At 33.9% G+C, this 17375-nt stretch overlaps 3 protein-coding genes and 1 pseudogene across 11 annotated transcripts; 2 read left to right on the forward strand and 2 right to left on the reverse strand.

The window, feature by feature from the left end:
• Positions 1-746: 746 nt before the first annotated feature.
• MOS11 (Protein MODIFIER OF SNC1 11) lies at positions 747-3772 on the reverse strand. 4 transcript variants are annotated; one of them, XM_028070612.2, is made up of 6 exons: positions 3302-3772; positions 3052-3129; positions 2827-2955; positions 2670-2730; positions 2166-2225; positions 747-2033 (listed from the first exon to the last, which is right to left on the reverse strand). In XM_028070612.2, the coding sequence occupies exons 1-5, from the start codon at positions 3586-3588 to the stop codon at positions 2199-2201; spliced, it is 582 nt and encodes a 193-aa protein (XP_027926413.1). In that variant the 5' UTR covers positions 3589-3772; the 3' UTR covers positions 747-2033; positions 2166-2198. The 4 variants fall into 4 exon arrangements, with proteins under 4 accessions (XP_027926413.1, XP_027926403.1, XP_027926396.1 ...); XM_028070602.2 differs by having other exon boundaries at positions 2166-2238; XM_028070595.2 differs by having other exon boundaries at positions 2166-2241.
• A 3504-nt stretch (positions 3773-7276) lies between these two features.
• Positions 7277-9817, forward strand: LOC114164099 (glutathione S-transferase L3-like). Of its 3 annotated transcripts, none has more exons than XM_028048617.2 (10): positions 7277-7353; positions 7460-7534; positions 8065-8125; positions 8281-8367; positions 8452-8550; positions 8635-8737; positions 8822-8898; positions 9111-9218; positions 9394-9474; positions 9575-9817. In XM_028048617.2, the coding sequence occupies exons 1-10, from the start codon at positions 7343-7345 to the stop codon at positions 9578-9580; spliced, it is 708 nt and encodes a 235-aa protein (XP_027904418.2). In that variant the 5' UTR covers positions 7277-7342; the 3' UTR covers positions 9581-9817. The 3 variants fall into 3 exon arrangements, with proteins under 3 accessions (XP_027904418.2, XP_085529240.1, XP_085529238.1); XM_085673112.1 differs by having other exon boundaries at positions 7325-7353; positions 7463-7534; XM_085673114.1 differs by lacking the exon at positions 7460-7534 and having other exon boundaries at positions 7280-7353.
• Positions 9818-10057: 240 nt separating this feature from the next.
• Positions 10058-13538, reverse strand: LOC114164066 (pentatricopeptide repeat-containing protein At3g53360, mitochondrial pseudogene; annotated as a pseudogene). The gene is made up of 2 exons (XR_014994989.1): positions 13212-13538; positions 10058-12802 (listed from the first exon to the last, which is right to left on the reverse strand). The product of XR_014994989.1 is annotated as a pentatricopeptide repeat-containing protein At3g53360, mitochondrial pseudogene (transcript).
• A 132-nt stretch (positions 13539-13670) lies between these two features.
• LOC114164079 (glutathione S-transferase L3-like) lies at positions 13671-16777 on the forward strand. Of its 3 annotated transcripts, none has more exons than XM_028048597.2 (10): positions 13671-13840; positions 13930-14004; positions 14082-14142; positions 14435-14521; positions 14604-14702; positions 14784-14883; positions 14971-15047; positions 15256-15363; positions 15627-15707; positions 16386-16777. In XM_028048597.2, exons 1-10 carry the CDS (start codon positions 13830-13832, stop codon positions 16410-16412), a joined length of 726 nt encoding a protein of 241 aa, XP_027904398.1. In that variant the 5' UTR covers positions 13671-13829; the 3' UTR covers positions 16413-16777. The 3 variants fall into 3 exon arrangements, with proteins under 3 accessions (XP_027904398.1, XP_027904406.1, XP_027904390.1); XM_028048605.2 differs by having other exon boundaries at positions 13682-13840; positions 13903-14004; XM_028048589.2 differs by lacking the exon at positions 16386-16777 and adding an exon at positions 15831-15902 and having other exon boundaries at positions 13683-13840; positions 13903-14004.
• Positions 16778-17375: the final 598 nt, after the last annotated feature.

Consider the following 17375-nt stretch of genomic DNA (forward strand, 5'->3'; position numbering starts at 1 on the left):
AAAATACCTCCTGCACTAATTATTTGTCACTAAGATTCTCTTAATTATATAGATTGATGTGTATAAATAACAGGTGGAAAAACCAACTTTAACTATTCACATGAATAGCTAGAAAATGTTGAAATGATGAATCTATTAGTCATCAAAGAGATTAAAGAATTAAAAGTAAAATAATTTTTAAAAGTATAAAGGTGTCTTATTATTGTAAGGATGATTTTGAAAAAACATATGAAATTAAAATAAATTTAATATTACTAATTAACTTTTAAAATGATTGGGAAATAGTTAATGTAGTTGGTCCTATAGTTAGTTTACTTGGAACCTAAAAACAAAAAGAGACCGAAGAGTGTGAACTTTTATCTCACCCCACGAGCCAAAATTGAAGAAAAATAGTGAGACGAAAATGTTGTCACACTCAACGCTTGTCCATGAACACTCAACCTTCATTTTCACTGTCGATGTTTACACTTTCATAAAAACCCATTTCACTACAATTTTACACCATTCAAATGGTATGAAATATTATAGACATTAGAAAATAAAATTATTAATAAAACTACGGATACTGACGATTAGCTACAAATAAAAAACTATTATTAAATAAAACTTAAAAGTAACAACTATATTGTGACCCCTAATTTTATAACTTAAAATCTAGCAAGGTCTTCTTCAAAATGTGTATCGCACTAAGTAACGGTTGTTGAATTCATTTATACAAGCTACCATAATATTTAATCTCCAAAACATGCAAAAAGCTCAAATATAGATTACAAGGCAGTGATATTAAAACAATATGTAAAGAGTTCCCTCCACATCCAGCCCTACAAATGTACTAACTCTAACTTATGGCAATCAAGTAAACTACTAAACATCTTCAACGGGTTGACTTATCTTAAAGCGACAACAAAGATGATAAAAATTGGAAGCCACAGCCTTCAAAATAAACCCAGTTTTAAAACAGTCTTTAAAACATTTACATAATCCAGCCTCGCCCTCAAGGTTTCACTTCGAATATTCAGCTTACCATTATTCACCCTCATTTTTTTTTTTGTCTTGAATGCCAGAAGATAATACCAGGAACTTGAGCTTTAACATTCTGCTGATCCATTAAAGTTGTGCACTAGCTCTAGACCAAACAAATTAACATATCTACACGCACCAAAACATAATCCATTGATCCATTCTCGAGAAACATGCTTCTAATCCATGTGATGTGCATTAATAGCTACTCTCATAAGATCTAATTACGATGAAAAATCTAAAAATGGCTAATGACGCATACACACACATTAACAAGTTAAAGAACACTAGGATCCAAGAAAAGCAATTTCAAACACATGCCACAGTAGTATTCCCATGATCCCCTCTCTTCCTGGATTGAAGAACAATTAGCCCTATAGCCATTGGAAAATCATAAAAGAGAAGTGAATCAACATTACTAATGATGAAATATTAACTCCTAAACTCTAGCCCGCACTTCCCCCATAATGCCCAAAATTGTAAACAGCATATAACAAGTTTATCCAGCGCACATACCTCTGTTTGAGGGCTTATTTGCTTATTCAATCATCATTACCCGAGGACATATTAAGCAACATAACTTTACTAAATAGTAGACTGGATCAGCATGATGTTGGATTTAAAAACCTACCTGGTACTACCTTCTGGCACAATGACAATGGCACATTTCATAAGCAATGCATTAGAAACAGAGGGTGAATGAAATTTCAAAAGCTTTGTTCCTGCATACCTTCGATCATTAGACTTTTGAGCTGTAGATTCCAAAATTCAAAACTTTCGCAAATTTTAAGATAAGTAACCCAATGAAGATGGCCAAAATTACCCCAAAGCTGCCACCTATGAAGCCAACACTACAAATAGAAAACAAGTTTCTTCAGATCACTTGAATCTCTTTTATCTCATAGAGAAAGACATCAGCACGCATATTAAAGACGTGTCCAGGATTAATATGCTGAAAAGTAGAAATGGTGTGGAGGTTGCTCTGCAAATCTTGAACTGCTAAAAACTAAAAACTGCAGAAAAAGTCAAGGGAAAAAATCTCATGAATAAAAATTGAATTTAACATCACAGATCATGCTAGAATTGAACATACGCAATATATAAAAACAGAGGATGGCACAAGGAGCAAATGACCATTCACTTACAAGAAAATTTCCTACAATTAACTACGCAGCCAGTCATTCAGGTACCTCCTCCAGCTTTGCCTGCAATAGCAGCCTTCTAGTTGGAAACAGAACAAAAAAAGCAGTCACCACAACAATATAGGACTTCATTGATTTCCTTGTCAGTGTTAATTAGTAGAAAGAAACAGTTTTCAAAGTAATTTTACACTACTTGGCAATCAAATCCTTCATCCAAAATCTAATAAGTTTGGAAAATTGTTTCCAGATTAAATGATATTAAAACTAAAAGAGAGAAACAGTTAGGGTGACGTTTTAAATTGTTCTGTTGTTTTTCATTCTTTTTAACATTTTCCTCAATTACACTAAACTTCGTGTCCTGCACCACCCTTCACTATCTGTCTGAACAACCACTTATTAGTTGTGTTTTGAAAACTAAGCTCCGTTTCGAATCAGAAATTAAACAAACAAACCCATAAATTTGTCTCTATATAACTCAAAGCATTGGAAGTGACCAAAAGTTCTTACCGGCTCAATGTTTCCTTCGCCATTACCATTAGCTATAGAAGTTGATGATGGATTCGCAAACCTGGGAACAGAAAAAAGAAGACCTAATAAGACTCCATGCATGGTTGATCTCATAAGCAACATGAAATGGGAAAACCAATTTATGACAGGCACCCACCTAAGTGCTCTAGCTTTCCTTTTATCTTCTTCTTGTGGATCAACTTTGGAAGCAGGTGCAAACCTAGCAAGTCGTGCTTTCTTCTTTGCCTCTTCATCTGCAGCTGTTGTGGGACTAGGCATTCCAAATCTGTGAAGCAGAATAAGTAACAGTGTTCATTTTTATTCACAGTGAGAAATATAAGTTAGTGTCAGAAACAAAAACAGGGAAACTGAAAAGTGGAACCTCTCTGCCCTGGCTTTCCTCTTCAACTCCTCAGATTTCGACGGCTCTGATCCCTGCGAAGCGGGAGCAGTGCCAAACCTACACGTGAAAAAAAACACTCAACTGAGATAAAACTAATATTTGATACACAAAAATAGGGTTTATAAATCAATATATGAACACCGACAGACAAAAGAGGATAACAACACGACCGATTGAATGTACATTCGAAAAACCAAGGAGTAAAGTTGGGAAGAGGTTGGAAATTGACCTTTCGGCTCGAGAATTGCGCTTCTCTTTCTCGGACAGCTGGACTGAAATGCCGAATCGCTCGGCGCGGCGAATCTTCTTCTGAATATCGGAGAGCGGAGCATCGTTTCCTGATTCGGGCGGCGGGGAAGTCTTGGCTTCAGCTTCGGCTTCGGCAGCCTCCGTGGCGTCGGTATCTTCGGCAGCCTCAGTGGCGACAAGGACTGGATCTGGTAAGGTGGGGTCTAGGGTTTTGATAGGGTTTTCCGGTGCAGGGTTGTTGTTATTGTTGTCGGTAACTGTTGCCATTGGAAGGGAAAGATCGATCGAGTAATCAAGGGAGCGAACGACGAAACGCGGAACGAATGAGGAAGCTCAGAATGAAACGCAGCGAAACGAGGTTACAGCTGGCAGGGATTCCTTTCTCTTCCGAAGACAAAGGGAAATTGTTGTGTCGTTCCTTTTCCAAGTTGCGAAATCAACAATATGATTTCCTATTAGTTATTGGAGCATGATATATACTCACCTACACCTACATTTTGAGTTGTCTGGGCTACTGGGCCTGGGCTGGAGTAAAAAATTAAAATATATTATGCCTTTTTCTTCTGCACCCCGTAATTTCTCAGTGCACCACATTATTTTATGTTTGTATGTGTTAAGAGATATACGCATTGGCGGACCATAATAATGATAACGGGCAAGGCTCCCAATTTTTTTATATTTATATAATTTAAAATATATTTTTAAAAATTAAATATTTTAATATATTTTACATATATGATATTCTAAAAAAAATTATATATTTATATCTATATATAAAGAATTTTTAATTTCTATTTTCGTTTAAAAATATTAAGTTGGTCTTCCAGTGTTTTTTAGTTTCAATTTATTATTGATTTTTTAAACAATTATATAATTTGGTCATTTTTCCTTAAATTTCTTGAATCAGATTAAGGTTTTTTTATAAAAATTGAAGTTGTGAATAAGAATGGTTTGCTTTATTGGTATAACTGACATAATACTAATGTCAATTTTGATAAAAATCTTTGTTTTACTTCAAGAAATTTAACGAAAAGGATCAAATTGCATCAATTTTTAAAAATCGGGACCAAATTAAGACTAAAAAAAACTAGAGAACCAACTTGACATTTTTGGACGAAAAAATGGACCAAAAGAATAATTCAACCAAAATTTGGTACCCCGAAAATATTGGTTGAAGATCCGCTACTTGATATACGATAGTCAAAGTGAATAAATGTGTTTCAATGCAAGAAATGTTCTTTAAAAGATGGTGTGTTATGCTTGTGTTACAGTTAATTTTCATTTCAAATAAATGTCTTTGTAAGGGACCATCAAATTGTTTAGTCTCAAGATTAAGTGGTATTTGACTTGGTGACTTAATTTAATGTACTTAAATTAAATTTAATAAGAATTATGTTATAAATAGGTTAAATATGTTTTAGGTCACTTACGTAATATCTCATCTTAGTAGTCTAAAACTAATAAAATCAGACATTCCAAGATAATATTCAAAGGTAAATTAACAAAATATAAACTATATCAGTACAGTCCTTTAAGAGTTCATATTATAAAAACATATCATTTATACAACAACACCAAACATGCAAAGGTATCCCTATACCAAATGTACTAGCCACTTGGTTCATCCATTGTAATCTCACAATTCTAACTATGAACTTTTCATCATGTAAAGGTGCATCTAAGCATGCATCTTTATTTGCTTCCACAAAAACGATAATCAACGCAAAAAGAAATCCACAACACAAGATCACAAATTGTAAGAGTAAGTTAGTACAGAAGAATTATCCTAAGACCATTTAAATCATATAATTTATAAGTCATGGGCAAACTATAAATAATTCACATAATTGCACACAAATAGTTGATACTAAACTCCGTTATCCAGTTACATGCATTTATAATCGAAATCACTAGAGACTTGCACTTGTGGTGACCTCTACTGTTCTGCAAAGCCATTGATAATGGGTTTCACCCTACCACACACAAGGTTAATCCATGATCATCTAATGTCATTATCCTACCTCAGACTATGACCTTCTGCTACTCTCACCACATAAACTATTACACTCTATTTGAGTGTGAATAATCATATACATAGGAACAACACAAGAACAATCAAGACCTACTTCTATGATCACTGACCAACACAAGACTCATATTGATGATTAAAACCTCACATGCAACCAAAGAAGAGTCACATGCAAGCTAGAACAAACAAGACCCACAAGAAAACGAGCAAAAGTTAAACTTACACGATTGAAGAAACACTAACCAACAAAGACTCATATTGATGATTGAAACCTCACATGCAACTAAAGGAGAGTCACATGCAAGCTAGAACAGAGAAGACCCATAAGAAATCAAGTAGAAGTTCAACTCACACGGTTTACAAAACTGATTAGACAGAAACGAAGAGCTCACTAAGAGAATCACCCTAACGGTCCTAAATCTTCAATCAGAAGAAGAATAGAAGATGACCACTCCTAAAGAGAAGTCAGAGAATTTCTGGAAAAGTAGTTTCTAAAGAGATTATGTGTTAAAATAATGAAATTCGTTTATAACAAAACTATTTATAGTAAAACCCTTTAATATTAAAATAATCATGTCTTACTCTTTTTAAAGCACTATCACTTCTATAATGTCATTTTCTAAAGTTTTACACGTTAACTTCTAGTGAAATTTGAAATTAATTTATCTTTTTAACTTTGACCTTTTAACTAATATTTGTTAAATTTATTTAACGTTTCAAATGTATTTCATGATAACAACTTAATTTGTTTATACCGTTTGACACATTTCTACTTTAGTGTTAGAGATGTGTTTGAAAGGTCAAATAAATTTAACAAAATTTGGTTAAAATGATTAAATTTACGCATTTCTAAAATTGTAAAAATAAATTGAACCAAAATTTCAAAGAATGACTAATTCCAATTTTTACTAAAAATTAAAGAATTAAAATCATATTTAACCTTTATAAATTTTTTTATTAATGGCATCATTTATGTTTTTCACTCCAAGTGCAATTTCTTTTCTTATCTTTATGGCTTGATTGCATACTCTCAAATATTATCTAAACGAGATGTGGTGTTGTAAGAAATACGATACTGTAATCAATTCCTTATTAACATACACAAAATAAAATTATATAGGAGCCAAAAAAGTTATATTGACTTGTTTAAATTCTTAAATTTGTCTAACGAATTAATTATATATATATATATATATATATATATATATATATATATATATGAATTAAAATACCGGTTAGTCATTATTTTAACGAATGTTTCTTTTGATTAAAGATATTTGAACCTATTTTTAATTTGTAACTCTTATTTAACAATATATACGAACAAATATTTTTTTTTGTATGTGTTTAACTCTTTCATTGTATATATATTACTAAATACTTAAATTTGTTCATACAACATTAGGTGATATTGCTAAAAAAGTATAAAAATGCTTTTAACAATTCTTTTAATTACAAAAAAAAAATCAATTACTTTATATGAATTACTTCTAGGATGAAAGATAGGGGGGTACAGAAAGGGTTGGAAAAAAAGGACTTTTCAAACGAGACTTTAAGTCCCCCAATTAAAATCCTGTTTAGATTCTTAAATGGGTCTGAAAAAAAATCAAACATTTTTATATTTCATAATGTAAAGACTTTTTGGTGAAAGAAAAAGTTCTCATATTATTATATTTATTTAGCCAAGATTTGTTGCTTAAAATAAATTTTCAGGTTTTCATATGCAACTCAATTACCTCAACCAAGCTTCTATGGTAAGACATAACGTCACCTGATTCTCAAATCTCAACGAACCTAATGTCTGCCGCCACCCACTGTATAAAAAACAATAACTTCGTCACTGCTTGCGACTTCAAGCTTCACAGTATAAACTATGTCCTATAAATGCAAAACATTCTCTTTGAAGTGAGTTCATTCTGTAGTTGCTATTCGTGTGTTACTTCATCACTTTTTTGAAATCAGAAAGATATATATATATATATATATATATCAATGGCAACTTCGTAAGATATATCATATGTTTCTTTACATTAATTCTACTGTTTTATCAATTCTATCATTTCATCATCTTTCATAAGCTCTTGTTTTTTTTTTTTTTTTTTTTTTAAGGAGTGTGGTAAACGTTCGACCTCCTGCATTAACTTCTAACTCTGAACCACTCCCATTTTTTGACGGAACCACAAGGTGCCACTCATCACCTATTGTCCATTATTTTATTTATGTCGAAAAGATTAAATATATTTTTAGTCTCTAAACTTTAAATCCAAACTGAAATTGATTTCTATATGAAATTTTGATATATTTAGATCTCCAATCTTTTATAAATAAATGTATATAAGTATCTGTTTAAAACTTTGATACATTTCGATCTCCAAACATTAAAAATATATGATTATAGTTCTTTTGATCAAATTATGTACAAAAAATTGACGTGTCAAATGTGTTTTTCAGCTTACATTGAAGCGAAAATGTGTCAAACGGGATAAACAATTTAAATGTCAGCATGAAACACGTTTTACATGTCAAAATCAACAAATTTTAATGTAATTGGATTATGGGGACAATTTCCATTAATTTTTTAAGTTTAGCGACCAAAATATATAAAAGTCTCAAACAAATTTTAATTTCGCATTAAAATTAATTACTAGAACATATTTAACCCGAATATATATAATAATTTAATTACGAGCGTGTAATTTGAATGGTATTTGTAGGTTGTACATTTGCTATCTGTGCCCTTATGCACAACGTGCATGGATAACTAGGAACTGCAAGGTTGTTTTCTCACTTGTACCTTTTTTTTTCAGCTTTCAAGTTCTGCTAAGTCTAGTGCTTCCGATATATACAAACTCTCTGGTTCTTCTTAGAAATATGAATGAAAGCCTTGTTTCTTCTTTTCTTTATAATTAGTTATGATTTGTGAACTTCAGGGACTGCAAGACAAGATAGAATTGGTTCCTATTGACCTCAAAAATAGGCCTTCTTGGTATAAAGAGAAGGTGTACACTCTTAATAAGGTACATAGACATTATCAGTATTTTAACTGAAGAGAACTATTTGATTTGGTTGATGGATTATAACACGCTCTTCTTATGTTATAGGTGCCATCGTTGGAGCACAATGGCAAGGTTTTAGGAGAAAGTCTTGATTTGATCAGATATATAGATGCCAACTTTGAAGGGCCATCTCTATTTCCAAGTGTAAGAAATATGCATCAACTTTGTACATTTATCTGTGTAAGTTGAAAGGGAAGTCATGACTCTTGATGAGTGGAAAATTTTCAGGATCCTGCTAAGAGAGAATTTGGTGAGCAAATGATATCCCATGTTGATACGTTCACCAGTGGCATATACTCTTCATATAAAGGAGATCCTGTACAACAAACCAGTAAGATGTTAACATTTTTTTTTCTTCTGAATGTAAGTAAAGATATCATATAGAATTGTTGAATGGTTTAGAATTGATCAACAGGTGCTGCTTTTGATTACTTGGAGAATGCTCTTGGTAAATTTGATGATGGACCATTCTTCCTTGGCCAATTTAGTTTGGTGAGTTGAAATTCTCATCAATCTTGAAATTTTGTTCAGTTGTGTTGATTTCACCATAAAGTTGTATGAAAGTTAGACCCATCTGTGATGTGGTTATCACAGAAGGAAAAAAGAGATGCAGCCATATCAGATGTAATGAAAAGTTTTGTTATATCAAAGTATAATATTTTCCCACTATCACTGATGATTTTAAACACTGTGGTTATGATCAGGTGGATATTGCCTATGTTTCATTTATTGAAAGAATCCAATTGGTCTTTTCTGAAATTTTTGAGCACGACATCACAGCAGGAAGGCCCAAACTAGCCACATGGATTCAGGTTCATATTTCTGTGCAATCCAAAAGTCATATTTATTTTTATTTTTTAATTAAGTTTGCATGATTTGATCCTAATATTCAATCTACTTTAATATCTGGAAATGAAATGGTCTATTTAAATAAGCCTAATTCTGGTTTCTTTACATTTACTGATTCTAAGTTAATTGTGATTGCAGGAGGCTAATAAGATTGAGGGCTATAAGCAGACGAAAGTAGACAAGGAGAAGTATTTGGAAGCTTTCAAGATAAAGTTTTTGGTATTACGAACTTCAACTAGTCAAAAGTTTTTGTTGCTGTCTTTCTATGTTTTTTTTCTTTTTGCTAGTTTTCTAACTGTTTATGTTTATACTTTTATAGGCTTAAAAGTGAAAGCGTGTTGCTGTTGCACTGGTGTTTAAGATAAAGTGAATAAAGATTTGTTTCAGTTCAGAAGATGGTGTGTTGTGTCTGCTTGTGTTGCAGTTACTTGATTTCAAACTTTTGTATGGGACCATCAAATTGTTCCCGAAGTGTAATAAACTTAAGACGTGATCTTTTGTTCCCAAATTATTTACCTTTCAAAAATGAACTGATATATAAAATTTATCACTAGTTACATAATCTCTGTATTTCACTCCAAAGTACATGTTTTTTCATCTTCATCGTTTGATTGCGTACACCAAAGTACACACACACATACATTTTCTTTTTTATAAACACACACACACACACACATATATATATTCGTTTTTATTAATATGCAGTTGTTTGCCATTGGCGAATGGAAGAAAACGATTGATGTAGGGGTTTCTGTAATGATTGACGGCTTAGCAGTTCCCCTTTAATTACTTTACTATAATATAAAATGGGAATAGTGATCAGATTTCACTCTTAAAATTAAGTGTCATCGACTCATTGGATCAGTAAAGGATCATCATAGATTTTGGAAGGATTATAACAATTGGTGAGTGTCTACCAAATGTTAATGTCTAACCTCTGACAAGGATCATAACCATGATCCAGCATCTGCAACCATAAATCTTCCAACATACTGTAGATATTTCCGCTCTGTGGATGAGAAGTGTCTTCTGAGAAGAACACGTGGATCTGATCCTTAAATTCTATCCAACTTTGACCAGGAACCTTCTGTACACCCATTTGTTTCATCAAATGCCGTAGTCTCGCAACTTCTTTCCAGTTGCCGGCTGAAGCATTTATGTTAGTAAGTAGCACTAGAGCAGCTGAATTGCAAGGATCGAGTTTTAGTATGTTTTCTGCAACTCGTTCTGCAATGTCAACATTACCATGAGTTTTACAGGAAGCGAGTAGAGTTTTCCATGTATTAATGTCAGGGTCAAATCCCGTTTTCTTAATAAAATTCTCTGCTTCATACAAGCATCCAGCACGAGCGAGCAAATCAACCATGCAAGAAACATGCTCTCTTGTTGGTGCATTACCTAGTTCCACTTCCATGGCTCTATACAAGTGCCAACCTTCCTCCACCATTCCAATGTGACTGCATGCACTGAGAACCCCCAGATACGTGACCTCATTAGGCTTAACACCAAGATTCCTCATCAATCTAAAGAGATTAAGAGCTTCATGTCCAAGTCCAAACTGAGCATAGCCAACAATTAAACTACTCCACGAGACAATATCCGGGTTCTGGGTTGAATCAAAAACATCACGAGCATGTTTAAGTGATCCACACTTTGCATACATGTCAATCAATCTATTGCGGACGGAAACATCAACCACTAGCCCACTTTTAATAGTAAAGCAATGGACTTGATTTCCAACTTCTAGAGATGCCAATTCTGCACAAGTTCCTAATATGGTAGTTATGGTGATACTGTCAGGCTTATTTTCAGAAAAGAGCATCAGCTTAAATAATCTAAAAGCCTCTCTTGCATGTTTGTGTTGCAAGCATGCTGATAGAATTGCATTCCAAGAAACTAAATTGGCTCTTTTACCCAAATATGTGAAAACATTGAATGCATCATGTAGACTTGAACACTTTGTGTACATCGTCAACAAAGAGTTGCATACAGCTGCTTCCTTATCTAAACCTATTTTAATAATGTAAGAATGCATTTGCATGCCTTGGTTACGTGTCAGAAAGCTCCCACAAGGAGTAAGGAGAGAAAAGTAATGTTATCTGGCATCAATCCTGTATGCATCATTTGGTGAAAAAATGATACGGCTTCATTAACATGACCACTATCAGAAAATGCTGTAATAATTGCATTCCATGACACTAAATCCGGGCTTTCAATTTGATAAAACGCTCTTTCTGCCAAAGGTAAGAGTCCAAATTTGGCATACATATCACACAGAGAGCACCCAGCAAAAATGTTCCTCCCTAAACCAAATTTAGCGCAGACTCCATGAATTTGCCTTCCAAATTCTGGTTCTAGAAGGCTTCCACAAGCACTGAATACACTACCAAATATAAACTCATTTGGTTGATAAACAGATTGCCTGAGCATATCTCTAAAAAGATATAAAGCTTCTATATCATTACCAAGTTGAGTAAATCCTGCAATCATAGAAGCCCAGGAAATTAAATCCTTAGTGGAAATAATGTCAAACACACTTGAGGCATGTGCAATTTGTCTAAACTTTGTATACATTGAGATAAGAGCATTTTGTGCAATTAAGTGATGATCATACCCTGATTTAATGACATGACCATGCAGTTGTCTGCCGAAGTCTATATCTCCCACAATGCAGCAAGCCTTAATAATGCTTCCAAATGTAAACTGGTCTGGGAGATAACCTGATCGCAGCATTTGAATATACATAATGATGGCATCATTCTCTTGACCATTCTGCATGTATCCAGAGATCATTATAGTCCAAGAGACCACATTACGCAGCTGCATTGCATCAAAAACTTTTCTAGCATCCTTCAAAGAACCACATTTTCCATACATATTAAGAATATGATTTTGGAGAACAAGGTCTGGCTGACACTTGGATTTTGAAATGTGATCATGGATTTTCTTGCCATAATTTAAAGATCTAAAGTTGGTACAGGCCAGTATTAGATTTACATACGTGCTTGGTTCTAGGTGGATACTCGATTTCTCTAGATTGAAATTAAATGTATCAAGTGCTTCTTTGTATCGCTCTTGCTTGCACATCAAATTGATGTAACTGTTGGTTGACAACTCTGTACTGAGACTGGAGACTAGTGTTGTTGATACAATAGGTCTTGTACAATTGTATATACATCGAATCTGGCTTTGAATGATCATGGGCAAGGGATATTGAAAAAGCAAGTGAAGTTTCTTGTTGTTGAGAATCTTACTGGGTGATATTGTGTCAGCAAATTCATCACCAAACCCTGTGGAAAGATTGTGTCTGCAGGAACCAAGCATAAGCATATGATTTGTTCCACAAGGACATTGTTACACAAAAATCATACGCCGTCACCTAAAATGGCCAATCAGAAACCCGTTAAATTTGTGCAAATAACAAAACTAACTAATTTACTTATTAAATATTAATGCGTAAAAGTGGAAAATGAACGTCACAGACTGCCAAAATATCTTCCTATCAGCTCTTGGAGGCTCTTTTTCGAACGGTTGGCGTGCAAAAGAACTGCATTGTAAAATTCGAAATGAAGTAGTGTGGAAAATAATGTCTGTTTATCTGTCTAAACTTAAGAAAGCCAATCATCGTTACGAAAAAACAATGAAGAGGTTTCTAAACCTCGTTCACCAAGTAATATAGTACCAAAAGATAATAACGGGATTAATCTCTCCTTTTGCATTTCCCAAAAAAATGAGGGGTGAATTCAGATTCAAGAGGTTTAATTAGCTGGAACATGCTGATGGTGAAAGTTGAAGTTACGAGTTTTCATAGAAGTCAAAGAAATTGCGGGAACAGAACAGGATAAGAGGGACTTACACAGAGAGAATGGAAAGTGGGGAAGTGTAAGATGGGATAAGAAAAAAGAGATGAAATTGAAATTTTTGGAGGGTCCAATGAAGATTAATCACGGCAATACCTGAACTGAAACAGGGTGACATATCCTAAATATGCTGTTTCTTCTGACCCTGTCTCTCTCAGAAGAAAAAGATTAGAACTTGAAGATCATAGTTGCTTGCAGCAGCAAACCCTCTTTCACCTTCTCTTCTTGTGAAGAGGGAAATCAGATGTTGCCAAATGCTATGGGAGGGTAGTTTGAATTACAGGACCACCTGCTTCTGCTAATATTTGAGAACTTCCCACTTGGGTTGGCAATCAAAATCAAATTAACCTAATGAACGATGATGCTGCTGCGGTAAATCAATTCTAATCAATTTTATAACTTGCGAGATATTAAAAAAATGGTAGAAATGGATCCTTATTAATGTTTGTGTATATAAATCAAAAAGAAAATTAGATGATAAGGATGTGGTAGAGAACTCACAATTTTTTTAATTTTACTAGTCTTTATTCAGGATATTGATTCAATGGTGTCAGAGTTTTGTAGAAGATGATAGATGCCGGTGGGAAAGCAAAACATTGATCACTGCTACCGATTCCTTCACGTGATGGGGTCCCATAAAATGCAAACTCACTCCATTCTGTACACATTTTCTTTCTTCGCCCAAACTTCGCAAACAAACACCCCAACACATCCATGGCAAATGCGTAAGTCACTTCTTCATTCTCCATCGTATGAGATTTATTCATGAATTATTAATTTGAAACAGGTTCTGTTACTCTTCTTCGTCATTCAGCGGCGTGCAAAAAGCTCGTATTCCTCCCCTAACTTCCACCTCCAAGCCACCTCCTCTTTTCGACGGAACTACCAGGTTCTTCTTCTTATTCTTCCTGATTTTTGTGCCGATTACTATATTTTTTTTAATATTTGTTTTGAATTTTGTAATAGGTTGTACATCAGTTATCTTTGTCCCTATGCTCAGCGTGTTTGGATCACTCGGGACTACAAGGTCATCTATTCAGTATTTACCTTCATTTTAAGTAATCTACAACTACTACTATCTTTGGTATTCAATTTACAAGTGAAGATTCCTAAGATAAAAAAAAAAATACAAAATACCACTGCATTCATCTTGCTTAAATTATTAAACATCAAAATCTGATGTTTCGGATGGTCTTAGGCGATTTTTGGTGCTACTTTAGAGGATCAATTTTAAATTTACTCTTTAATTCATGGTATTCGGTGGACCATAGGTCGTTGTCTTTTATGAATGGTGATTGATTTGGGTTTACTGGATGCAGGGACTACAGGACAAGATCGAGCTGGTTCCTTTTGATCTTCCAAACAGGCCTGCCTGGTATAAGGAGAAAGTCTACCCAGAAAACAAGGTGTTTGTTTAACTTATTGAATGAGGAAAAATTATTAGTCCATCATTGAGTATTCAATTGTGATTTTCTTCTGATGGTATAGGTGCCATCATTGGAGCACAATGGGAAGGTCTTGGGAGAAAGTCTCTATTTGATGAAATACATAGACGACAACTTCGAAGGTCCATCACTTATTCCCAGTGTAAGAACTACATATCCTTCCTCTCTTCGCATTTCTATTTATCGTTTAGCAAGGAGTTATCTTGAGAAGATTCTTTTTCAGGATCCTGCCAAGAAAGAATTTGGTGAGCAGTTGATTTCTTATGTTGATACTTTCTCCAAAGAGCTGTATTCATTGAAAGCAGATCCAATACAACAAGCCAGTAAGTACGGTCTTGGGTTTATAAATAGAGGAAGGTGTTGTTTGAGTCCGTAAGAAATTAATTTTCAGAATTGGGGATTTTAATCAGGTCCTGCTTTTGATTACTTGGAGAGTTCTCTTGGTAAATTTGATGATGGTCCATTCTTTCTTGGTCAATTTAGCTGGGTAAGTTGAAATCAATAGTCTTGAAAATGTTCCTTTTCAATTCACTGACCTATCCTCCTGCAAGAAATTCTGGCCAAAAAACGGATAATGATGCGATGGAACAAAATATTAAAGTAGTCATGGCTCAAGCGTAAATAAAGTACAAGATAACTGGTATGGCCTATGACTATATTCTCCAATATAACTTGTAAATGCTTGTGATGATCAGGTGGATATTGCCTATGTTCCGTTTGTTGAAAGATTCCAGCTTGTCCTTTTTGAGTTGTTCAAACATGACATAACTGAAGGAAGACCTAAACTTGCAGCATGGATTGAGGTACACTAGAAGCAGTTCTATGTAAATTATTTTTCAGTTCCAAAGAATTTGTACCGTTATATATTCTTTATGTTACTGGATTGTTTCCTATCATAATCACCAATCTGAGCTTCAAGAGAAAACCTCATATGCTTTGTAACAAGTGGAAACGGAATGTTTCTGATCTTTTTCATGCATTCGATAAGGGAGCCTCAAGACCAACTGCATCTAACTTACTGGTTACAGAAGATATATTCATTCATGAAAATATGTTTCTTGTACAGGAAGTAAACAAGATTGATGTGTATACACAAACAAGAGGTGATCCAAAGGAGATTCTTGATCTTTTCAAGAAACGGTTATTGGTATTGTAAACAACGTTCACACTCCTCTCAAGATTGAGTTTCTGGCATAATTGTCGTTGATTTCTGCAATTCTTCCTATTCTATTTGCTTCTGTGTTGAACTTCCTACTTTTGTGTCCTGTAGGCTCAACAGTAAAAGCCGGGACGTCGTGCTCTAAGATGTAGATTATTGGCAATAAAGTGTTATGTGTGTGTATATTGAATTGTCATTCTGCTGTTTTATTCGAAGTAATATATAAAATTTTGGTCTAAAATATATGTATAAAAAGAAGATAAAAAAAGGATAGCGTGGTGAACTTAGGGAGATTAGCATGGAAATAATAATAATCAGTGAAAATACATGTATGTTTACTTTTTTTTTATAATATTGAAAAATAATAATTTGTCCAACTAACAAAACTAACTAGTTTACTTGAAAATGAACCACGTCACAGACCGCAAAAAGCAATGAAGAGGTTTCCTAACCTCGTTCACCGAATAATATAGTAAAAAAAGATAATAACTGAATTAATTCTCCTTTTGCATCCACAAAAATAACGGGTGAATGATAAGTATGAAAAATACTTATTATTCTTATTTTATTGGACTCCTTAATTGTACTTAATCATGTGTTTTGTGGGTAGTTTTAGGTTCTTTTAGGTTAGATATATTTTGTGTTATCTTTGAGATTATTGTATAGGAAAGTGAAGGATTGGAGAAGAAGTGAAGTTATTCTGTCAGGACCCAGTCGCCCAGCGAGTGTTCTCTTTCGCCCAGCGAGTAATCACCGGTCGCCCAGCGAGTAAGTCATCTCGCCCAGCGAGAAGACGGTTTTCTGAAGTGGTTATAGTTTCGAAAACTTACACGAAACGGTGTGCTGGAATGTGGGAACGCGACAGAACCAGAAAGGAGACGAAAAAGCGCCATTCTAGGGCAAGGAGACTTCACAACAATTCATCCATTCCATCAAATTCATCCATACTTTGTTCTAGATGCTTAGGAGTGACTAAACTCCTCCTTCATTGGGGTTGGATGTAATGAACCTATACTCTTTGTAATTTTCCTATGCAATGTAATCTCTTTCGTTGTTCATATGTTTTATCTCAATTATAAATGTGCTTGATGGAAATCTTTGCTATTTGGTTGTATCTAATTATTGGAAAATGAATTAGAACTTAACCTTGGATAGAACAACCATGAGATTGGGTTCTAGGAATAGACGTAATCTCTAGGTCATTCTATACATTAAATCTTAATGCAAGTCATGTGTTAAAATAGTTAAGAAATTAATATTTTGACATATTTGACTTAAAACTTACTTCTAAGGAATTAGTGGTGAGTAAGCTTATGATGAGGATGTTTGAGCACGATAGAGAAATTGTGTAGGAAATATTGGGTTAGTATGGTTCATGAAATCCAACCTTGATTAAGTGTTTCTTAAATCCTTTTATAACTTTAGTGTTTATAAATTTTGCATGTTGTTCTTAAATTAAATCAATCTTTTACTTTGACGTTATTGTTAAAATTAGTAAATAATCATACTTAGACAAACGAACACAAATCCTTTGAGAAAACGATACTTAGACTTCCATTTTTACTACTTGTAACGAATTGGTACACTTGCCAAAGAGTTAACGGTGAATTCAGATTCAAGAGGTGTAATTAGCTGGAACATTCGAGTGGTGAAAGT

The sequence above is a fragment of the Vigna unguiculata genome, chromosome 1 (assembly GCF_037176805.1).
Source record: "Vigna unguiculata cultivar grain cowpea cultivar isolate G323 ecotype 2 chromosome 1, ASM3717680v1, whole genome shotgun sequence".
In the NCBI taxonomy this organism is placed as follows: domain Eukaryota; kingdom Viridiplantae; phylum Streptophyta; class Magnoliopsida; order Fabales; family Fabaceae; genus Vigna; species Vigna unguiculata.